An 18,309-nucleotide genomic window follows, 5' to 3' on the forward strand; every position below is an offset into this window, starting at 1 on the left:
CATCACCTACCCTTCCCTCCCTCCCACCCCCCCCATCAACCCTCAGTTTGTTCTCAGTTTTTAAGAGTCTCTTATGCTTTGGCTCTCTCCCACTCTAACATTTTTTTTTTCTTCCCCTCCCCCATGGGATTCTGTTAAGTTTTTCAGGATCCACATAAGAGTGAAAACATATGGTATCTGTCTTTCTCTGTATGGCTTATTTCACTTAGCATCACACTCTCCAGTTCCATCCACATTGCTACAAAGGGCCATATTTCGTTCTTTCTCATTGCCACGTAGTACTCCATTGTGTATATAAACTACAATTTCTTTATCCATTCATCAGTTGATGGACATTTAGGCTTTTTGCACAATTTGGCTATTGCTGAGAGTGCTGCTATAAACACTGGGGTACAAGTGCCCCTATGCATCAGTACTCCTGTATCCCTTGGGTCAATTCCTAGCAGTGCTATTGCTGGGTCATAGGGTAGGTCTATTTTTTTTTGAGGAACCTCCACACTGTTTTCCAGAGTGGCTGCACCAGTTTGCATTCCCACCAATAGTGCAAGAGGGTTCCCGTTTCTCCACATCCTCTCCAGCATCTATAGTCTCCTGATTTGTTCATTTTGGCCACTCTGACTGGCGTGAGGTGATATCGGAGTGTGGTTTTGATTTGTATTTCCCTGATGAGGAGCGATGTTGAGCATCATTTTATGTGCCTGTTGGCCATCTGGATGTCTTCTTTAGAGAAATGTCTATTCATGTTTTCTTCCCATTTCTTCACTGGATTATTTGTTTCTCGGGTGTGGAGTTTGGTGAGCTCTTTATAGATTTTGGATACTAGCCCTTTGTCCGATATGTCATTTGCAAATATCTTTTGTTGGTTGCCTTTTAGTTTTGTTGGTTGTTTCCTTTGCTGTGCAGAAGCTTTTTATCTTCATGAGGTCCCAGTAGTTCATTTTTGCTTTTAATTTCCTTGCCTTTGGGGATGTGTCAAGTAAGAAATTACTGCGGCTGAGGTCAGAGAGGTCTTTTCCTGCTTTCTTCTCTAGGGTTTTGATGGTTTCCTGTCTCACATTCAGATCCTTTATCCATTTTGAGTTTATTTTTGTGAATGGTGTAAGAAAGTGGTCTAGTTTCATTCTTCTGCATGTTGCTGTCCAGTTCTCCCAGCACCATTTGTTAAAGAGACTGTCTTTTTTCCATTGGATATTCTTTCCTGCTTTGTCAAAGATGAGTTGGCCATACTTTTGTGGATCTAGTTCTGGGGTTTCTATTGTATTCCATTGGTATATGTGTCTGTTTTTGTGCCAATACCATGCTGTCTTGATGATTACAGCTTTGTAGTAGAGGCTAAAGTCTGGGATTGTGATGCCTCCTACTTTGGTCTTCTTCTTCAAAATTACTTTGGCTATTCGGGACCTTTTGTGGTTCCATATGAATTTTAGGATTCCGTGTTCTAGCTTCAATTTTGATTGGGATTGCATTAAATGTGTAGATAGTTTTGGGTAGTATTGACATTTTGACAATATTTATTCTTCCAATCCATGAGCACAGATTGTTTTCCCATTTCTTTATATCTTCTTCAATTTCCTTCATAAGCTTTCTATAGTTTTCAGCATACAGATCTTTTACATCTTTGGTTACATATTCCTAGGTATTTTATGCTTCTTGGTGCAACTGTGAATGGGATCAGTTTCTTTATTTGTCTTTCTGTTGCTTCATTATTAGTGTATAAGAATGCAACTGATTTCTGTACATTGATTTTGTATCCTGCGACTTTGCTGAATTCATGTATCAGTTCTAGCAGACTTTTGGTGGAGTCTATCGGATTTTCCATGTATAATATCATGTCATCTGCAAAAAGCGAAAGCTTGACTTCATCTTTGCCAATTTTGATGCCTTTGATTTCCTTTTGTTGTCTGATTGCTGATGCTAGCACTTCCAACACTATGTTAAACAACAGCGGCGAGAGTGGACATCCCTGTCGTGTTCCTGATCTCAGGGGGAAAGCTCTCACTTTTTCCCTGTTGAGGATGATATTAGCTGTGGGCTTTTCATAAATGGCTTTTACGATGTTTAAGTATGTTCCTTCTGTCCCGACTTTCTCGAGGGTTTTTATTAAGAAAGGATGCTGAATTTTGTTAAATGCCTTTTCTGTATTGACTGACAGGATCATATGGTTCTTACCTTTTCTTTTATTAATGTGATGTATCACGTTGATTGATTTGTGAATGTTGAACCAGCCCTGCATCCCAGGAATGAATCCCACTTGATCATGGTGAATAATTCTTTTTATAAGCTGTTGAATTCGATTTGCTAGTATCTTATTGAGAATTTTTGCATCCATATTCATCAGGGATATTGGCCTGTAGTTCTCTTTTTTTTTTACTGGGTCTCTGTCTGGTTTAGGAATCAAGGTAATACTGGCTTCAGAGAATGAGTCTGGAAGTTTTCCTTCCCTTTCTATTTTTTGGAATAGCTTGAGAAGGATAGGTATTATCTCTGCTTTAAATGTCTGGTAGAATTCCCCAGGGAAGCCATCTGGTCCTGGACTCTTATTGGGAGATTTTTGATAACTGATTCAATTTCTTCGCTGGTTATGGGTCTGTTCAAGCTTTCTGTTCCCTCCTGTTTGAGTTTTGGAAGTGTGTGGGTGTTTAGGAATTTGTCCATTTCTTCCAGGTTGTCCAGGTTGTTGGCATATAATTTTTCATGGTATTCCCTGAGAATTGCTTGTATTTCTGAGCGATTGGTTGTAATAATTCCATTTTAATTCATGATTTTATTTGGGTCATCTCCCTTTTCTTTTTGAGAAGCCTGGCTAGAGGTTTGTCAATTTTATTTATTTTTTCAAGAAACGAACTCTTGGTTTCATTGATCTGCTCTACAGTTTTTTTAGATTCTATATTGTTTATTTCTGCTCTGATCTTTATGATTTCTCTTCTTCTGCTGGGTTTGGGGTGTCTTTGCTGCTCTGCTTCTATTTCCTTTAGGTGTGCTGTTAGATTTTGTATTTGGGATTTTTCTTGTTTCTTGAGATAGGCCTGGATTGCAATGTATTTTCCTCTCAGGACTGCCTTTGCTGCATCCCAAAGCCATTTGGATTGTTGTATTTTCATTTTCGTTTGTTTCCATATATTTTTTAATTTCTTCTCTAATTGCCTGGTTGACCCACTCATTCGTTAGTAGGGTGTTCTTTAACCTCCATGCTTTTGGAGGTTTTCCAGACTTTTTCCTGTGGTTGATTTCAAGCTTCATTGCATTGTGGTCCAAAAGTATGCATGGTATGTATGATCTCAATTCTTGTATACTTATGAAGGGCTGTTTTGTGACCCAGTATGTGATCTATCTTGGAGAATGTTCCATGTGCACTCGAGAAGAAAGTATATTCTGTTGCTTTGGGATGCAGAGTTCTAAATATATCTGTCAAGTCCATCTGATCCAATGTATCATTCAGGGCCCTTGTTTCTTTATTGACCTTGTGTCTAGATGATCTATCCATTGTTGTAAGTGGGGTATTAAAGTCCCCTGAAATTACCACATTCTTGTCAATAAGTTTGCTTATGTTTGTGAGTAATTGTTTTATATATTTGGGCATCCCGTATTCGGCGCATAGACATTTATAATTGTTAATTCTTCTTGATGGGTAGACCCTGTAATTATTATATAATGCCCTTCTTTATCTCTTGTTACAGCCTTTAATTTAAAGTCTAGTTTGTCTAAGTATGGCTACTCCAGCTCTCTTTTGACTTCCGTTAGCATGATAAATAGTTCTCCATCTCCTCACTTTCAATCTGAAAGTGTCCTCAGGTCTAAAATGAGTCTCTTGTAGACAGCAAATAGATGGGTCTTGTTTTTTTTATCCATTCTGATACCCTATATCTTTTGGTTGGCGCGTTTAGTCCATTTACATTCAGTGTTATTATAGAAAGGTATGGGTTTAGAGTCATTGTGACGTCTGTATGTTTCATACTTGTAGCGATGTCTCTGGTACTTTGTCTCACAGGATCCCCCTTAGGATCTCTTGTAGGGCTGGTTTAGTGGTGATGAATCCTTCAGTTTTGGTTTGTTTGGGAAGACCTTTATGTCTCCCATTCTAAATGACAGATTTGCTGGATAGAGGATTCTCGGCTGCATATTTTTTTTTTCTGTTCATCACATTGAAGATTTCCTGCCATTCCTTTCTGGCCTGCCAAGTTTCAGTAGAGAGATTGGTCACGAGTCTTATCGGTCTCCCTTTATATGTTAGAGCACGTTTATCCCTAGCTGCTTTCAGAATTTTTCTTTATCCTTGTATTTTGCCAGTTTCACTATGATATGTCGTGCAGAAGATCGATTCAAGTTACGTCTGAAGGGAGTTCTCTGTGCCTCTTGGATATCAATGCCTTTTTCCTTCCCCAGTTCATGGAAGTTCTCAGCTATTATTTCTTCAAGTATACCTTCAGCACCTTTCCCTCTCTCTTCCTCCTCTGGAATACCAATTATACGTAGATTATTTCTCTTTAGTGCATCCCTTATTTCTCTAATTTTCCCCTCATGCTCCTGGATTTTTTTTATCTTTTTCTCAGCTTCTTTTTCCATAATTTTATCTTCTAGTTCACCTATTCTCTCCTCTGCCTCTTCAATCCGAGCTGTGGTCATCTCCATTTTATTTTGCAGCTCATTTATAGCATTTTTTAGCTCCTCCTGGCTGTTCCTTAGTCTCTTGATCTCTGTAGCAATAAATTCTCTGCTGTCCTCTATACTGTTTTCAAGCCCAACGATTAATTTTATGATTATTATTCTAAATTCACTTTCTGTTATATTGTTTAAATCGTTTTTGATCAGTTCGTTAGCTGTCGTTATTTCCTGGAGGTTTTTTTGAGGGGAATTCTTCTGTTTTGTCATTTTGGATAGTCCCTGGAGTGGTGCGGAACTGCCTGCCGGGCACTTCCCCTGTGCTGCCTTGAATAACTTGTGTTGGTGGGCAGGGCCGCAGTCAGACCTGATGTCTGCCCCCAGCCCACTGCTGGGTCTATAGTCAGACTGGTGGATACCTTCTCTTCCCCTCTCCTAGGGGTGGGATTCACTGTGGGGTGGTGTGGCCCGTCTGGGCTACTTGCACACTGCCAGGCTTGTGGTGCTGGGGATCTGGTAGTAGCTGGGGTGGATTGGCAAGGTGCACAGGGGCGGGAGGGGCAGGCTCAGCTCGCTTTTCCTTTGGAGATCCGCTTCCGGAGGGGCCCTGCAGCACCGGGAGTGATTCAGACCCGCTGGAGGGATGGATCCGCAGAAGCACAGCGTTGGGTGTTTGCCCGGTGCAAGCAAGTTCCGTGACGGGAACTGGTTCCCTTTGGGATTTTAGCTGGGGGATGGGCGAGGAGGATGGCACTGGCGAGTGCCTTTGTTCCCCGCCAAGCTGAGCTCTGTCGTCCGGGGCTCAACAACTCTCCCTCCCGTTGTCCTCCAGCCCTCCTGCTCTCCGAGCAGAGCTGTTTAACCTTCCAGATGTTAAGTCCCACTCACTGTCAGAACACACTGTCCGGCCCCTCCGCTTTTGCAAGCCAGACTAGGGGCCTCTGCTCAGCCGGCGGGCCGTCCCTCCGCCTTGGCTCCCTCCTGCCAGTCCGTGTAGCGCACACCGCCTCTACGGACTTCCTACCCTCCGTACCCTCTTCCGCGGACCTCTCATCTTCGCTTGGCTCTGGAGAATCCATTCTGCTAGTCTTCTGGCGATTTTCTGGGTTATTTAGGCAGGTGTGGGTGGAATCTAAGTGATCAGCAGGAGGCGGTGAGCCCAGCGTCCTCCTACGCAGCCATCTTCCCATTTTAGCTTTAAAAGATCTTATTGGATATTCAAACTTTTGACCTGACAAAAATACTGTATTCTCATAGTGTTCTCATGTCTGCCTCTGTTTTCTAATTAGGTCTTTTTTTGCTGTATGTACATAATGACCTTGTCCTTGAAGGTATTGTGCTATTTTTTTAAATAAAATTTCTTTATGTTTTTATCACTGAAACTAACATAGCTATCACATAATAAATTGAACTTAGCCTCGATAACTGAAGTAAAATGAGGCGCAAAATTTATAACCTTTATTTTCCTTTTCTTTTGCACATTGTTTTTGGCACTTTCCCAGACTATTTGTTTAAATTTCTTGGTTTTACATATGAGAAATTTGTTACCAAATGCTTGTCTCAATGTCTTAAAATAATATAGTATTGATTATTTTGACAATATGGATTATCCATGAGCTTTAGGGGCTATGTATTTCCTTTATTAGCCAAATGATAATGTAAATTTTTAAGATTAATGTATGTGACCTCATTTTTATTTCCTGTATTAACCTAGGAATCATTGTGCAACTAGGCCTTATACATGGCCATCTTTTTCCCCCTTGGTTTAATTAAAGCCTGTTATAATCTGTACTGAATATAGTCAAATATTTTCTAATACAGAATAGAATGTTTATATATTACTATGTAGAATATTTAAATTGAGATTCAGTTAATGCTTCAGAAAGCTAAATAGGCTATGCTTTTTTTTTCTTTAAACTGTAATGGGAAAATATTTGTTTTTATAAAAGCAAGATTTAATTTTAAAGTTTTGATACTTCAGAAATATAGATGCTTTAGACTACCATTTCCTTAGTATATACAAGTGAAAAATATTCTATTACATTTTTTAAATGTATAGAACATTCTTATTTTAATTTTTTATTGAGATATAATTGGCAGATAACATTATATTGGTTTTAGGTGTACAGTGTGGTGATTTGATATTTGTATATATTGTGAAATGATCACCACAATAAGTCTAGTTTAACATCCATTACCATACACAGGTACATTTTTTTTTTCTTGTGATGAGAACTTTTAATATTTACTCTCTTATGAACTTTGAAATATGCAATATAGTATTATTTAGTCACCATGCTGTACATTATATCCCCTGACTTTTTAATTTTATAATTGGAAGTTTGTATAGTTTGACCTCGGCCGTTTGACTTCCTTTACCCATTTCACCCACCTCTGGCAAGCACCAATCTGTTCTCTGTATATGAATTCAGTTTTTTGTTTTTAGATTCCACATATAAGTGAGATTATATAGTATTTGTCTTTCTCTGACTTATTTCACTTAGTATAATGCCCTCAAGATCCATCCACGTTGTTGCACATGGCAAGAGTTCCTTCTGTTTTATGGCTAAATGATATTCCATCATGTGCATATACCACGTTTTCTTTATCCATTCTTCCATCAATGGACATTTGGGTTGCTTTCTTGTCTTGACTATCATAACTAAGGCTGCAGTGAACATGGGGGTGCATATATTTTTGAGTTTGTGTTTTCACTTCCTTTGGATAAATACCCAGAAATGGGATTACTGGATTGTTTGGTATTTCTATTTTTAATTTTTTAGGAACTTCCATATTGTTTCCATAATGGCTGCATCAATTTACATTCCCACCAAGTATACACAAGGGTTTCCTTTTCTCCACATCCTCTCCAACACTTATTATTTCTGTCTTTTTGATGCTAGCCATTCTAATAGGTGTGAGGTCTCATTGTGGTTCTGATTTGCATTTTTCTAATGATTAGTGATGGTTGAGTATTTTTTCACATATTCCTGATGGCCATGTGTATGTCTTCTTTAAAGAAATGTCTATTCAGGTCCTCTGCCATTTATAATCAGTTTTTTTGTTTGTTTGTTTGGTTTTTTTTGGCTATTCAGTTGTGTGAATTCCATATATATTCTGGATATCAACACCTTATCAAATATATGATTTGCAAATATTTTCTCTTATTTCATAGATTGCCTTTTCATTTTGTTGATGGTTTCCTTTGCTGTGTGGAAGCTTTTTAGTTTGATGTAGTCCCACTTGTTTTTTGTTGTTGTTGTTGTTGTTGCCTTTGCTCAAAAATATTTTTAATGCAATATTCAATGTTATATATTTAAAGCTTTTAAGTATATTTAAGTAATCTCCAGAAACTGATATGTGGTAAATACTGCATTGCTCTCTCATCTCTGTTTTCTTATTACCTTGATTTTTTTTTTAGGTTTTATTTCATAAATTAAACTTTCATTTTATTAGTCTGAACTTCACACTAGGATTTAATTTTGTTATAGATTGTTTCTGTCTAATGGCTCAGAGGTTTATAAATAGCTAAGGAATACAAGAAGGATCATACAGTGTATGGGATGAGATGAAATATCACCTAATAGCAGATTAATGGTTATTTCAAACCTACTTTCTCATATCATTGATTGATACATAGGAGACACCCACTAAATGTTTGCTAACTGAACTTAAAATGTTAGATTATGTCCTTGCATTTTAAAGCTGACACGGCGACTGCTGGATTTACCTTTTGGGCAAGATGGCAATTTCTATTCTGTAAAAAGGAAAAATCATTCTCTATAGAATCCATTCTGAGAAAGCTGTATTTGGTGAGAAAAAATACTTTGCCAAAGGTAGTAACTAATACTGTATTAACTATATAACTCAATGGGTGAATGGATTTAAAAAGTGGAAGGAGGAATGGATAGAAGAAAGACAGCTTATCATTCTGTGTAATTTTTTTATCTTGTCCTGTTAAGAAATCTTGCTTTCTGGGTGACTTGTTTTTATAGCAGGTTTATATGTGGTTAGAAACCATAAATGCCATTTAGAAAAAATGTGGAATGTAAAAAACCGGGGAAAATTATTTTAGAACTGTATGGTTGAATAAAATGATTTGAAATATTTTCCTTACCTCTCTGAACCTATGCTCTGAGAAACATTTATAAATCTGTTTATTATTTCTCCGACAATTTATAGGCGAAGTTAAAAAACAAAACAACTCTCAAATTGTATGTTCTAGAATTATTTTCATAGAAATTTTGGTTGGAATGCTGACCAACAATATAAGACTCTATAATAAATGATATTTGTGGGGCGCCTGGGTGGCTCATTAGGTTACACAGCCGACTTTCACTCAGGTCATGATCTTGCAGTTCGTGAGTTCCAGCCCAGTGTCGGGCTCTGTGCTGACAGCTCAGAGCCTGGAGCCTGCTTCAGATTCTGTGTTTCCGTCTCTCTGCCCCTCCCCTGCTCACGTTCTGTCTCTCTCTCTCAAAAATAAGTAAACATTAAAAAATGTTATTTGTTAGAGGTATTTACAACTAAGATGACTTTCCGGAGTAAGAGATCCAAAGCGAAAATTCATTCTAGAATGGAGTAGCCTACTGATTTGGAATTTAGAAATACATAAGTAAGCAAACATCTGTAAGATACGCTTGCATGCTTTTTTATGTTGTATATAAAAGACCAGTTATCTACACCAGGTTTTTCAATTCTAGGATGATTGAGTAATAGCAATAGTTTGTGTTATGGTCCTTCTGTTGTGTTGTACATTTAAAAAAAATTTTTTATATGTTTATTTATTTTTGAGAGAGAGGGAGAGACAGAGCTTGAGCAGGGGAGGGGCAGAGAGAAAAGGAGACACAATCTGAAGCAGGCTCCAGGCTCTGAGCTGTCAGCCCAGAGCCCAGCACGGGGCTCGAACTCACGAACCATGAGATCATGACCTGACCTGAAGTCGGACGCTCAGCTGACTGAGCCACCCAGGTGCCCCTGTTGTGGTGTACATTTTAGATGTGATACTGAGTTTTTAATAATTTTTCCTCAAATATAATGTCTTTTATTTTTAAATCACCTTGTTTTAATATTTGATTTTACAGCTGATAATATATCTGTAATTATTTGATAGTTAGGTTCTGATTTTTTTTGTGTGGCCTTTCACATGGCTGTTATGTAGTAAATATAAGACACAAAATTACTTCAGTGAAATGGGTGAAGGTGGTCAAAAAGGTAAAAAATAATAACTTTAGCTCTTCTTGAAACAAGGATACACTAGAACCTAATTACCAATGGATTACCTTATTTCTAAAGTTGGAATCACCAAGTTGGTGATTGTTTCAGGTAATAAAAGCAGCTTAAGAGAGCTATCTACATTAGGACAAATATGGGGACAAAAGCTGTAGTTAAGAGTGTCAGAAGATATGAGTAGAGCAAACATTATTGTAGGTAAAACAGGAATCCAAGAACATTGTCCTTTTGTGAAGTCCAGTAACTGAGAGGATTTGTTCATGCTGTGTAGGCAGTGGTTCTCTTGAGTTACATTTCTGTATTGGCAACATTCATTTCTTTCTTAAGATGAAACTCAACATGTTCAAAAGTCTTAACCTCCCCCAAAGTTACTTTTCTTCTTTTGGCCCTTTCTATTAATGGCTCCACCATTCTCTCATTTATTCAGAATGAGGAATTCTTCATGACATTTTCTTTCCTTTATCATATTTGTTGTCATTTGCTTGCAGATGCCCTTTGTTTCTCTTCTTGTTCCCTTCCCACCTATTCCCTTCCATACTCTGTTGTGTGTAGCAATATCTTATCTATCCTTTAAGGCCATTCAACATACTGCCTTAATATTCTCAACTTCTTAATATTTCTCAACTATATTCTTAATATCCACACCTTCATATAACATCTCCTTTCTCTGATTTCATCACTTTATGGTTTTATGATTACCCCTTTACTTTTTAATTTGATTATTACTAGACTATACACTTCTTGGAGTTAAGTACTATGTTGTTTACATTTTTGTATCCTCTGCAGTGCTTACTCTTCAGTGCATTTCACATATTGAGCTATTCCAAAATCCAAAATGCTCTGAAAACCTGAAGTTGTGGGGAGGGAGAAGGGAAGAGAGAGTGAGAGTGTTGGTTTGGTATTATACCCATTTGGAAGCAAGATCTAAGTTGGCATGACTTGAGGCTTTCACATTGTACTATAAAAAATTGCTGAGTTTTGTAGGTTAGAAGCAGTTTCATATGGTTCCCCCTTAACCTTTATTTAACCTATTTAATGTGAATATTTACAGATTTTGATACAAAAATATTGAATGTTATTATGGGAATATGTTTATAAGCATATGAATTAATATGTCGGAGGTATCTTTAATATTTGTCTAGGTGTAATAATTACTAGTGCCCCCACTTTCATTCTTAACGAGCCCTGATTTGGACAATAAATTATATGGCTACATTGCCTTAGCAGATATCCCTGCAACAGATGCTTTGTTATGGTAGGTGGCTTTAATTTAAGGATGAAAACATCCATTCTCATGATGTAATTGTTGTTTTGGTCAGAGTACGATGCAGAGTTAGGATGCATAAAACTCTTCTGATACATCTCATTATATGTTAGGACACAGTGCACTAAAAATTGTTGCAAAGTGGAGATCTCTTTTTCTTGGTTAGGCCTACTTAGTGAAAAAACAACAAAAAAACTCATTGGCAAGAAACAGTTATAAAGGCAAAAAAGGTGCTATGATGAACCCAGCAAAAGTACATTTTGATTAAAAAAAAAGGCAATTACAGTTTCAGAGTTCCTTAATCATAGTTTATATAAAGATGGCTTTTTTTCTAAAATTAATCTGAGATGTAGCAATGAAAATCATTCTTGTCTTCCGACCCATTAACATATGCCTAGCTGGATAAAAATGAAGTACTTCCTTGAGGCTGAAACTAATTCAAGGCAGTGTTTTATATAATAATTTCAGAACTCTTCTATTCACAATCCTAAACACAACCTAAGATTCTTATAACTACTGACTCTGGAACATCCATGTTAATGAATATTACTGGTCCTTATGACCAGCGAGAACAAGGATATCTCTGGATGGGCTCTCTCTGCCTTTTTTGGGTTTATTTGGTTAGAGAATGATATAATAGTTATATATGCTTATGGAGTTTAAGGGCACTCCATGGTGATAAAGGGTAGGGCAAAGATTGATTAAAATGAATTCTGGGACCTGTTTAAAAGTACTAAGTAGCAGTAGGAATCTTGAAAAAGATTGGGAAAAGTGGAAGATATAAGCCTTATTTTACTGGCTTTTTTTTTTCTTCTCTGCACATGTTAAGCTTCTAGTAGTAGTGATGCCTGAAAAAAAATCTTTGATCTTTATTTTCTTGGGAAATCTGTTTCTTTATGGAAACATTTGAAATGTGTTGAAATGCCATGGTACACAATTGGATTTTCAGTAACTGGAAATAGATTGTGGTGGTGGTGGTGTTTTTTTCTTTTTAAGTTTATTTTTTAGTAATCTCTACACCCAGCGTGGGGCTTGAACCATGACCCCAAGATCAAGAGCTGCACACTCTTCCAACTGAGCCGGCAAGGCACCCCTAGACTTTTTTTGATATGAATGTCTCCCATTGAAGTTTGGCCCTTTCAGCTAAAATAATAGAGAATGTAAACCCCATTTTGGGAAAGTGTCATTGTTTTACAAATTCAAAAGCCAAGAAACCGCTTATGTGAGGGGCACCTGGGTAGCTCAGTTGGTTTAAGTGTCTTGATTTCCGCTCAGGTCGTGATCTAATGGTTTGTGGGTTTGAGCCCTGTGTTGGGCTCTCTGCTGTCAGCTTGGAGCCTGCTTCAGATTCTCTGCTCCCCCTGTGCCCTGTGCTTGCTCTCTCTTTCAAAAATAAACATTAGAAACAGCTATGTGAAACATGAGGAAGGAAAATTATTTTTCTCCTAACTTTAATGAAGCTTTTTTTTTCTCGGCAGAATGAAATTAACACTGAAAATATGGTCAGCTCCATGGATCCTGACAAACAAGATTCTCCTCCTCCAAAACCACCAAGGACCCGCAGGTATTGTATGTCACGTTTTATTTGAAAGGATATTTTTCTTTTACTTACTCTTAATTAAAATAACAAATTCTGAATATTTCCAAGTTGTTTTTATAACTTGTATCATTCTTTTTTTTAGGATATAGCATATGTATTTGATTTGTTACTAGTGTACTAAAAATTTTCACTTTAGATAAAATTTCAGTAGTACACTGTACATTAACAGTGAACATCCCCTTGAACTGACAGTAGTTCATGTTTTGGTATGTGGTATAATTACAATTTTAAATTTTCTAAAAGATGTCCACTTTTGCATAATGACTGAAAAAGTGATAATGATTGTCAAAAATTGTGTGCACACTGAAAAAGTTATTTGAAGATGTTTAGTAACATTACTAGCAAAATGAGCTTATTTCTGTCCGGATTTTATTACTTTCATACCAAGCTCATTTATAATAAAGTCAAGATATTCTTGTACCCTTTTTTATTTCTTTTTTTCTTTCAGGGTAGCTGCTAGGTCAGTTATGTGGTAGTATGGAAAGAATATAGATAGAATCAGAAAGATTTAGTTTCAAGTCCTTTCACCCATGTACTAGCTTTGAAGTTCTAATTAAGCCACTTATTTAATCCTTGGTTCATTTTGTTTTTAAGTAGTGTCCTAGGAATGAAATGAAATAAAGTATGTGAAAATGCTACCTATAGGACTTGGCACATTATTAGGTTTCCATTACATGTTAGTTTTCCCATTACAATTACTATACAATTATTAACTATTACAATGACTTATATAGGGTCTTGTCTTGAGCAAATATCTGCCCAAATGAATTGGCCTTCCCTGAAAGTAGGACTTCTTTTATATACGATTCATCAATTTTTTTTTTTTTTTCCTTAAAAGTTGAATAGAAGTTGACTGAAGTTAAGTGGGGTTTGGTCTTGGCATTGAGTTGCTACACCTTAATGACATTATTCCTCAATACAAAAGAAGAATACAATTTTCCTTGATAAGTAAGGCAAGATATCATACTTACTGTAGTCTCTGGAATACTTTTATGTTATGTGCTTCTCTGTGGAACAGTAGAAAGCCTATGAAGGTGGGTTTACAATCTCAGCATTTAAATGCTCAGGATGTGGTTAACTGTGCACTAACAAAACTTCCCAGTAGTAGTTTCTTGTTTGATTTCCACTTTGGTATCTATACTGAAATTGGAATCTTAGCCTCCTGGGAAGGTATCTAGTTAAAATCTATAAACTGTTAGCTAACTTCTTTGTCCCACATATGAGTCCTTTGGGATCCTAAAAGAAACTGTACTCTAGCTATAAAGGTAATAAATCAAGAAACATTTTTGCTACCCCAATATCTTTTAATTTTTTTGAGACTGAGCCAATGTAGAGGTTCTCAAAGTGTACACTGATATTTGTGATGTACATAGTCCTCTACTTCCAACAACAAACAGTGGTAATATCTTCCTAATTTTGAAGGGAAAAAATGAATAGAATGTTGTGAATTTTAAGTCTTTTTGAAAGTTTGACTCCTGTTATTCTTTAATAAACAAAAAGGATAATAAAGAAGTAGCAAATGAGAATTAATAGAACAGTGTTCATTCAGCTTAAGACAGGATTTTATTTAGGGATATGTGAAGTTACCTTTTTCTTATACATGCAGTGGAGTCAAATGGCAGAATTTCCTCATGTTCCACAAAGGCATACCCTGTGAGTTCCAGGTTGAGATGAGTTTTAGAACTAGTGTAAATTGTTAACTGAAAATAAAATCACAACAGTGTAAGACTGATTAAAAAGTAATAATGGTATACTTTCTTTTTCAGTATGGCTACAGAAAGCAAATAAATGAATTGGTTGTTTAAAGTACATGTTCTTAGAGAAAGATCTAGAGAGGAAGGCTTATGTTTGTTGTATTAGATTTAATCAGTCATATAATTCTGGTTTATACATACTTAAAGAGTATTGTAGATTTTTGAACAGCAGATTTCATTTTCTATTTTCACTAACTCCAGCACTCTGTAAGTGTACCTTGTTAGCTGTTTCTATAAATTGTCAACAGGTTTACTACAGAGACACAAATGGGTGTGTGCCATAGTAAAATTTTCTTTATTTAATATTTCAGAGACAGTGACAGTATACTTGATGCTTTCTTCTAATGCCTCTCAATTCAGTTTTAAGTGGGATTAGAATTGGAAGGAATATGGAATGTGGTTGTTTCAGACATTTTGTTATCGAGGCGAGAGGTAAAGATTTATTGAGGGTTTTGTATTTGGAAGACTTGCACAGAAATAAAGTCTTTCATATTGTAGATATAATATAACAAAGTACCAAGGAGAGAACCCTGATAAGCACCATAATTTGTGAGGAGCAGACTAAAAGAAAGCTGTAGAAAAGGAAAACCACCAAGGGTAAAACCAGGAAAACAGTGGCATTCTACAAGCCGTGAAGGAATTTCGTATCTGCCAGAAATACATGAATATCAACCTCTTTGAGGGTTGCCTGGGAGAATGAATAGACTTTCAGACATCTGTGGCTCTTAGAATATCCTGAATAGGTGAGGGCATTTGTGGGGTCAAAACAGGAGTTAAGGTCTACTCATTGGAGGCTTTTGAAGTTACCTGATTTGAACCCTCATCTAGCAAAGAATGTGGTTTTTTGGTGAGGATTTTGGTGACCAAGAACTCTGGGAAAATGGCAACTGGAAAAAGTAGGTGATGGAGAAACCTGTATTTCACAAAACAGTTGTTGTTCTTCTGCACTGTTTTCTTCTGTTAAAAAAAAAAGTCTTCGGCTCTTTTTTGAAATGCTATTTTCCTTTTGTTGATTCTTTTTTTTAACAAGTATATTAAACAAATGTATTGCCTTGAAGTGGCTAATTTTTAAGAAAGGAGCAAAGTGATTGAATAAAAGTAGGAAATGGTCCTATAGGTCAGCCAAATAAGAAGTGATTAAAAGAGGTCCCTTTCAAAATACTAAATATCTGGAAATAGCCTTATGTAGAAAGTGGAACCTTAGGTAGAATTATTTTCATTTGTATTATTGAAAAAAAATTAAGTGTTCTTGATTGGAAAAGTTAAATGTAATTGAGCTTTCGCAGTGATACTTAAAATATCATTTATTTTCATATTTGATGCAATTTTCACTAAAATACTAACCGGATCTTTTCTGAACTTGACAATATAATGTTAACTTGGATGAGCAAAGACAAATAACAGAAAACTTTGGATGAAAATAGTGATAAGCAAGGACCAACTCTTTTAAAAACTAGAAAACTGTAATAGTTAAGATAGTCTGTCAGTGGTATAAGAATATACTAGTTAATGGAGTTGAACCAACAACTAGGGAATAGATCTTGTTAGGAATTAATATATACTAAATAGGGAGAAGGAAAAGGTTTCGTTATTTATAAAGTCATAATATAATATTACTAATCATCTGAAGAAAAATATATTTAGATCCTTATACCAAATACCAAGGCAATCTTCAGGTGATTAAATACAGAAAGTCAAATTATTGAAACAAAATATAATGTTTGACCTAAAAAATAATAATGTTTGACAAACTTGTAGAAGGGAATATAATAGAAGGATAAAGGAAATCATAAAGGACAAAAGTGATTTATTTGACTGATTAAAATTTTAAAGTTCTAATTGAATTATTCATTCCCAATTTGCATTCTTTAAGATAAATAAGGGTAGATTTTGGCAAAATGCAAAAATATGCATGCTTACTATAGTTCTCTAATTCTTGTGTTATTTCTTTTCACTTTAGAAATACTTTTGATCTCAGGCATAATTTTAAAAAGTTATTGATAGGGGTCAGAATATATAATAAAACCAAGAAATAAAGGATAAACACAAGTAGAACATCTTTCTCAATTACAAAGTTTAAGCTATATAGAATATAAAGTAACCATTATATTGGGGTGCCTGGGGGCTCAGTCAGTTAAGAGTCTGACTTCGCTTCAGGTCATTATCTCAAGGTTGGTGAGTTTGAGCTCTGCCTCAGGCTCTGTGCTGACAGCTTAGAGCCTGGAGCCTGGTTTGGATTCTGTGTCTCTTGTCTCTCTCTGCCCCTCCCCTGCTAGCACTCTCTCTGTCTCTCTGTCAAAAGTAAAGACATCAAAAAAACCTTTTTTTATTAAGTTAATCATTATATCAAAAGTAATCATTAGCATTGATACAACACCTATATTTATGTTTTCTCATCTTCCTTTTTTAGATTGCCATGTATTCTCTATTCATTCTGTAGATAGTCAGTGATATGTCAGAGTGGTAAGTGATGTCATGAACACAGTGACTTTTACAGTAATCTTGATCACAGGGATATTAATAGCTGTTTCCCAAAAGAACTGATGTGAATAGGCTAGCTGAGTTCAACCAAGAACACAAGTCTCCTATCTTCTAGTCCAGTAATGTTTTCTTCATTATATGGTATTACCTCCCTAAAAAAAGAGAGTAGTGAAAGTTTTTGTTTTGAAAGTGTTCTGTTCTAATTTTTTGGTAGTCATTTTCTTCACTCCCTTACTGTTTCCACCCCATATGGAATCCAGCCTAAATTACTGTAAGAAAAGTAATTTTCTGATTTTATGTAACATAACAAATTATAGAGTCACTCATTTTAAGACTTGGTCAAACAAATTAAATATAATTTATTATTATTATAAAGTCCAAATGTCTTAGTGTGAAGTTCTGAGCCTTCACAGTATAGCTTCAATCTACCTTTTTAGTTTTATTTTTCACTGTTTTTCCGAACCGTTGTGTTCATTGTTCTGTCCTCTTCTGGTACTGGTATAATGCCTAGCATGTGGTAGGTCCTGAATGGTTTGCTTTGTTTTTGAGAAGTGAAATCTATGCCTTCCTCAAAACAGAGGATATTAAAACCAGTATTTACAATAAGAATTATGCAAGTCATATATCAGAGTATCTAGTAAAAACATGAGTGTCGGTTACTATAGTGGAAAGTCCATTTGTAGCATATATATTTTTGTGGTTGGGCTTCCAATTTTTGTGTACATGAAAGTGCTATTTAAGTGTTTTAAGCCTTGTTCCAACCAACCTTAAATCAAAGAAGCATAGGAAGAAATCTGTTAGTGTAATTACCAAATTTGAGTAGCCACAAAAACCCACAAAGGGACACAAGGAAACTTTTGGAGGTGATGATGTATGTTTATTACCTTGATTGTGGTGATGGTATCATGGGTATATGCATATGTCCAAACTCATCAGATTTTATACATGAAATATGTATAGTTTTTTTGTACATCAACTCTACCTCAGTAAAGCTTTTTAAAAATATGAGTAGCTAAGAATGTGTTTATTGTATATTTTCAACATCCTGCACACTGTTTCCAAAAGTACTTAACAAGATTATTGGTTAAATAAGGCTGTTTGAACACATTTAACTCTGGTCCCTCCCTAAACTTCCTAAAATTATTGTGAAGGAATATAAAAATGTATGAAGATTTTAAAAACAAAATTGGAGAGGGATGGCAGCAGAAGGATGATGACAGAACTGTGGAAAGTAGAAAGCTTATCAACCAATGTAAAGGGACTAACAGAACAGGGAAAGCTAAAACTTGCTTTCCAGTAGGTGGGGGAAGCCCACAAGAATCAACATGATTCTCCAAAGAACTCTCAGAAAACCTCAGAAATTGGAGGTCCCCCTTAAG

General features: G+C 36.0%; 1 protein-coding gene across 6 annotated transcripts in view; it reads left to right on the forward strand.

The window, feature by feature from the left end:
* Nucleotides 1-18,309, forward strand: part of PTPN12 (protein tyrosine phosphatase non-receptor type 12) — a 102,476-nt gene that overhangs the window by 71,857 nt on the left and 12,310 nt on the right. For all 6 annotated transcript variants that reach the window (XM_042965125.1, XM_042965114.1, XM_042965110.1 and 3 more), the window contains one exon: nt 12,574-12,659. In XM_042965125.1, the coding sequence (XP_042821059.1) occupies nt 12,574-12,659 (86 nt within the window). The remainder of the gene's footprint in view (nt 1-12,573; nt 12,660-18,309) is intronic.

The sequence above is a fragment of the Panthera tigris genome, chromosome A2 (assembly GCF_018350195.1).
Source record: "Panthera tigris isolate Pti1 chromosome A2, P.tigris_Pti1_mat1.1, whole genome shotgun sequence".
In the NCBI taxonomy this organism is placed as follows: Eukaryota; Metazoa; Chordata; class Mammalia; order Carnivora; family Felidae; genus Panthera; species Panthera tigris.